This window comes from Vigna umbellata, chromosome 9 (assembly GCF_029865625.1).
Source record: "Vigna umbellata cultivar VRB3 chromosome 9, Vumbellata_1.0, whole genome shotgun sequence".
Lineage (NCBI taxonomy): Eukaryota > Viridiplantae > Streptophyta > Magnoliopsida > Fabales > Fabaceae > Vigna > Vigna umbellata.
In genome coordinates this window covers 42,970,067-42,975,852 of record NC_142173.1, presented here as the reverse complement: position 1 = coordinate 42,975,852, position 5,786 = coordinate 42,970,067, and the positions used below count along the sequence as shown (strand labels likewise).

The 5,786-nt window shown below is 33.4% G+C and overlaps 1 protein-coding gene across 1 annotated transcript; it reads left to right on the top strand.

The window, feature by feature from the left end:
• Positions 1-1,108: 1,108 nt before the first annotated feature.
• Positions 1,109-4,675, top strand: LOC124830606 (uncharacterized). Its single transcript, XM_047304376.2, has 6 exons — positions 1,109-1,453; positions 1,551-1,762; positions 2,405-2,722; positions 2,848-2,922; positions 3,081-3,155; positions 3,937-4,675. The coding sequence occupies exons 1-6, from the start codon at positions 1,237-1,239 to the stop codon at positions 4,489-4,491; spliced, it is 1,452 nt and encodes a 483-aa protein (XP_047160332.2). The 5' UTR covers positions 1,109-1,236; the 3' UTR covers positions 4,492-4,675.
• Positions 4,676-5,786: the final 1,111 nt, after the last annotated feature.

The following is a 5,786-nucleotide window of genomic DNA, read 5'->3' as shown; positions in this document are numbered from 1 at the left end:
TTAGTATACCATGTTGAATTCTTTTTATCACTTGCTTACCCTTATTTCTATGTTTGTATGTTTGTTTGTCATATTCGTGTTTGCGATGATCACCTTAATGATGAGAGCCGGTTGCTCTAGCGAGAGGAAATGGTAAAACATGTGTAGTTAGGTGGTTCTACAAGTGTAGATTTTTGCCTTTGTGATAGATTGTTTGACCTAGTTATTTTATTATCATCTGTGTAATGTTTTATTTTAATAGTTTTACATTATTAAAATAGGATATTACAATAAATAAGATTTATTTTCCTGGCATACACAATTTTTTTTTTCAATTTCACCCTTTACCTGACTGTTATTTTAAATTAAAAGCATTACATTTTCAAACCGCTATCTACATTTAATTATTTTATAAATTAAAATAATTTTACCATTTTATTTTTTAATTACTTCTTTTTTTATTCAAATAATTATTAATAATAAAAGCTACTTAAAAAATTATTTTTAATAAAAATGATTTTATAGTTTAATAATTTATAATAAAATAAAAAAAGTAGACACATATGCTAGAATGTGTTTCCACTAGTTTTGAATAAAAAAAAATATCTTTTAACTTTATTTAACATGTTCCCAAAACACTTAAAACAGTACGAAATTAAAAGAACATGATTCAGTTTAAAATTTTCAAATGCTATGCGGAGAAATTCCAATAGAAAACTCGAAACCAAAATTCACCTTCGCAACGAAAACCAAAATTCACAAACTTAACAATAAAAAAAAACTTAATCAAATATTAAACCTTACACCAAACGATATATGTTAATACAAATATTAATTTAAGAATATGTACATCAACCACGTCGAAATTCTCATTGACAGAGTTGGCGTCCGATTATTACAGTCATAGATTTTGTAGTTAGGAAAGCTTAAACATACAATTTTTTTTACAAGAATAAGAAAAAATATATTTATAATTTGCAAGGGATGGAAAGCGTATTTTTTCTTCTTTATATAGTATACTGAAATGAGTAAAAAAAAGTGTAATTTTTGTTAACCAAGAACAGTGTAATTTGTTTATACTGTCTTTGGTAAAAAAAGAATCGAAAATCTCATACCAAAAAGAAGAAAAAGGAAAAGGGCTGCGAGGGTTTAGGGCTGGGTTTAGTACTTTCACTTTCTTTCTCTGTGATTTGGAATCAGTTCTTCAATTTCTTTTACTTTCAAACTCTGTTTTGCTTCCAGAGAGAAAAGAAAACCATGTGGTATTTGTGCGTTTTCTACCACCGGTTGTTGGATTACAGAAAACCCGAAGTGGAATCTCTGGCACAACTCTTTGGAGCCATTGAGGACCCCCAGAACGACGACGTTCCCTTCCAACTGCAATGGAAGCTCCCTCCTCACTATCACACCGATTCCCCTTTCCATTTCGTAAATCTCCCTTCCGAACAACTTGCTCATGACATTGCCAAAAGAAGTCAGTTATTACCGTTGAATGATTTTCCGTTTTTGTTTTATGAGTCTGTTTAATGTTTCGATTTTTAATCCTTTTCTTTTGTGTGGAGATTATGCAGGCATACTTGTGAAGGGAATGTATGAGCTTTGGGGGGAAGGGAGTAGCTACGAGGAGTTGAAAGAGTCTGTCTTGAGTTACCCTGATGAGAGGAAGTTGCCGTACTTGGATTCTGATAGCACTTTCAAGATTACTGTTGATAGCTTCGGGAAGGTCATTAGCCTGGAGGAGCAAAATGAACTCATTCAAGGGCTCTCTTATATCCCTTTCAAGGTGCGTGGAGTGTTGTTTTAATCTGATCGGTGTGAAATGTTTGATCAGCCTATTTCTCAGCTTTGGTTGGGCTATGTAGGTTCGGAAAGTATTGGGAAATTTGAGATGTTATCTTGAACGTGGGAAACTATTGACTTTGTGCTTGCTCTTGATTCAAGTCAGCTTTTAAGTGTTTTGTTAGGTAGATTGATTATAAATAATCTCTTGAAATTTTAATTTGAGTATTTGATTTTCACTGCCAATTTATTGGAATGTTGTCTGATGGTGTTAAGTAAGATGGAAACTGCATTGAAGGTTCTGTGAAGGGTTTTCGGATTTTATGTCACAGTTCCGCTTTGGTTGGGTTGATGTGTTTTTGTATCAACTTCATTTTGAACAAGAAGTACCAATTTTATTTTATTTTTATGTTATTATTCATCAAGCTCTTTGAACTTTTCTAATGCATTGAGTATTATTTTACCTTTTTCATACTGGCCTCTTAGTTTTCCCCCTTTGTTTTTATTTGAGCTGACCAGAGTCCATTTATATTTTAGTTTAAGAGGTCAGATGGGCTATGATCAATGAAAATTCTCATTATTTATTGAACTTGTATTATTTTGCAAGAGTTTATACCCATCATTGGTTATCCATCTCTGTTTGCAGGGGCGTGTAAAGTTGAGAAACCCAGATCACAACTTCTGGCTTATAGAAGTAGATAACTATGGAGGTAATAATGGTCTTCCTCCAATTGTACAAAAGAGAATCTTCTTTGGTCGTGAAGTGGGTGGGGCTGATAGGAAGCTTATACCCACCTATCAATTGAAAAGCCGTAATTATCTTGGGCCAACAGCCATGGATGCTGAAATGGCTTTTCTAATGGCCAATCAAGCACTGGCTACTTCTGGGAAGCTTGTTTATGACCCTTTTGTTGGAACTGGAAGTATTCTTGTTGCAGCAGCTCATTTTGGAGCAATGACCATGGTCAGCTTCTTCCTTCCTCTTCTGGGTGATCTTTTTTGCTACTTATCCTATTTTGCATTCTTTTTACGGCTGATTACTTCCAGGCAAGTTCTTGCCTTTAACAAGTACTGTTATAAATTTTTTAGGGGGCTGACATTGACATTAGGGTAGTCCGTGATGGACGAGGTCCTAACTGTAATGTTTGGAGTAATTTTAAGCAGGTAAATGTGCAAACAACACTGTCATTAGTTGTTATAATGGTTATTCATGAAACATAGTATTTGTGTTGTTAGAATTTAGCACCTGAATTATCTATTTTAGGCATACTTTATAATTTATATTTCAATGTGATGGACTTATTAGGTTACACATTTTGCAGTATGGATTACCTATGCCTGTTGGTCTTCTAAGGGCGGATAACAACCTTCCTCCTTGGCGTCCAACGTTGAAAGAGGTGATTATTTGAAAAGAAAAAGATCTTGACCTTATACTTTTGTTCTTAATTATTTATCTGTTTCTTTTTTCATTGAGAACATCCCACTTGTTGTATGTCTTGACTCATGATTTTCCAATATCAACAATGTATTGGTGTTTCTGCTGTGTAACTAAAATAAAGAATAAAATATTATTTATTTGGGCTTTCTTACTTTACTTTCAGTAATTGTGCTGTTGACTCTGGTCTGGCTTTCTGTTATTTTTACTAAAATATGCAAGTGGTAGATTGGTATTACTGATGATTTCAATAATGGTCACAGATGTTTAGCAATAGACTTAATCCTGAATTGGGTTTTCCACCAATCCCAATCATTTTTTCAAATACCTTGCTCTCTGTAAGCCTGCTAGATCTCTTTAAGTTTAGCATTGGATTATTCAGTCTTGTTTAAAACGACTGTTCATCAACAGCCAAGCTTTATGTCCTTATCCAATTATGGGCAATACATACAAGACTTCCCTGAGATCAGAATGCAATCTACCAAGTCTTTTTACTTGACGGATATCCTCTTCCGAAAGATTTGAATGAAGAGAACCTTAGTGTAAGGTGAATAGTAACATCCGGATTAGATGCAATTAGGTATTTGATAAAATTATAGAAATAAGTTGGCTGTCAAGTTCTGCCACCAGTTAATTTGTACTCAATTTGGTATTATCTCTAATTATGTTTGAAAGTGAAAAAATAAATGTTGGTTGTAATTTTTATTTTTAAGAAAATTGTTGATATCTTTTCTCTTTGTTAGGTATTTGATGCCATAATATGTGATCCTCCTTACGGAGTACGAGCTGGGGGACGCAAATCTGGTGGTCGGAAGCTGCTAAAGGGAGCTGTGAAACCTTACACAGTTCCGGATGACAAAAGAACAGATCACATACCATCAACTGCACCATACAGTTTAGTTGAGTGCGTGCATGATTTGCTTGATCTTGCAGCCAAGATGCTTGTAATGGGTGGAAGGCTTGTGTTTTTCTATCCTGTATTGAGAGAAGATGATTTTGCTGAAAGCCATTTCCCAGAACATCCATGTTTTAAGTTGATATCTTCGTCAGAGCAGATCCTTAGTTCACGTTATAGCAGGGTATTACTGACAATGGTGAAGACAGGTCCTTACACAGAGGAAATAGCTGAGGTGGCTAGGATAAAGCATATGGAGTTTAAGGAGAACCATGTAAAGTGGTTGGAAGATGGTAATCTTCATTCTGCAGTTTTCAGTCCAGCTGATGGTCAGTTAACAGAGGCTGGTGATCCCAAGCTTATTAAGGATCCAAAGCCTAAATACAGAGGAAAGTATGTTTAGTGTTAATGGGTTAGATGGTCTTCTTCCTCACCATTACATTAGACAGCACTGTATTTCATTATATGGAAGCCAATGTACCCTTTTTAGATTCAAATAGTGAGTTTTTCTGATTTTTTTTTTCATATTATTCATAGACATATCTTTTTCCACCACTTTATCCAATTTGATGAAAGTTACAACATTACTACTTTCCTGGGATCTATCCTACGAATTTAGAAATATGTTTCTGATTGACTATTCTGAAAGGTATTTTTTGGAATTAGAAATATCTTTCGAAATACTCTGCAAAATATTAAAAATAAAGTGTAAGAATTTTATTATAATTTCAATGAAGGGTAATTTGGGAATTACATCTTTTATGGGTGTGTAAGAAGAAAAACGAAGGGCGCAGGAAGAAGAATCCTTACTATTTTATCCCCAGTTCTCCTATCTCCACCTCCCATTCCCACAACTTCAAAATACATTTATGATGTAGTGGTACATTAAGTAGACAAATACTCAAGAGTGAAAAATGGAAAGAACTAATTACACCACGAAATGAATTAAATATTATAAATAAAACATTCAACATCTTACATTTTTCTTGAGTAATTCAATGTATCCACTTTCTATACTCACCTCCACTTGAACACTATGCTAGTTTTAGCATGTGTAGGGATCCTATATTTAATTTCTATGCCTCAAAAGTGAAAAAAAAACACAGGTACTATAAATTGAAGAGTTGAATAACGTGTTAGATAAAATATGAAAACCTTTTACAACACTTTTAGAACTTTTTCTAATACGTGTTTAAAAGAAAAGACAATCTTAGATATAACATGTTAAGACAGATAACGAGATGTAATTCTACGTGTCATCCAAGGTTTTAAAAAATAATAATAATAAGGTTTGGTAAATCTAATAAGGTTGTGTGAACCAATTTAATAAACATGTGAAAACTTGTGAAGAAACAAAGAATTAGGCTATTGTTGGTGGCATTTATATTTTTAGTATAGGTTTTTTGTCTTAGAGGTGATCCATAACATCTTAGGTAAAGAAGACTCCGTGAAAAACTTGAAGTCTTGGTTGAAAACAAGAACACAAGAGAGTATATACTTGATGAAGAAGAGATATTTCATTGTATTTTCTTTGCATGGTAAAATTCTCTTTGCTTTCTCTTTGATTTATAATATTTGTCTTGTTAGGGGATTGTCCTAACAAGTAATTTGGACACTTATTATTTAAAGGTTATTTGTAGTTGGTAGGTAAGAGGGAACCAAAGTTCCTTCTAATTCATCATTATGCCACATAGTGTA

Excerpts from the sequence above, each read along its gene's own strand:
- LOC124830606 (XM_047304376.2), top strand. The coding sequence starts at position 1,237 with ATGTGGTATTTGTGCGTTTTCTACCACCGGTTGTTGGATTACAGAAAA. Across the intron at positions 1,763-2,404 it reads TCTCTTATATCCCTTTCAAG|GGGCGTGTAAAGTTGAGAAA; the intron begins GTGCGTGGAGTG and ends CTCTGTTTGCAG. Across the intron at positions 3,156-3,936 it reads GGCGTCCAACGTTGAAAGAG|GTATTTGATGCCATAATATG; the intron begins GTGATTATTTGA and ends TCTCTTTGTTAG.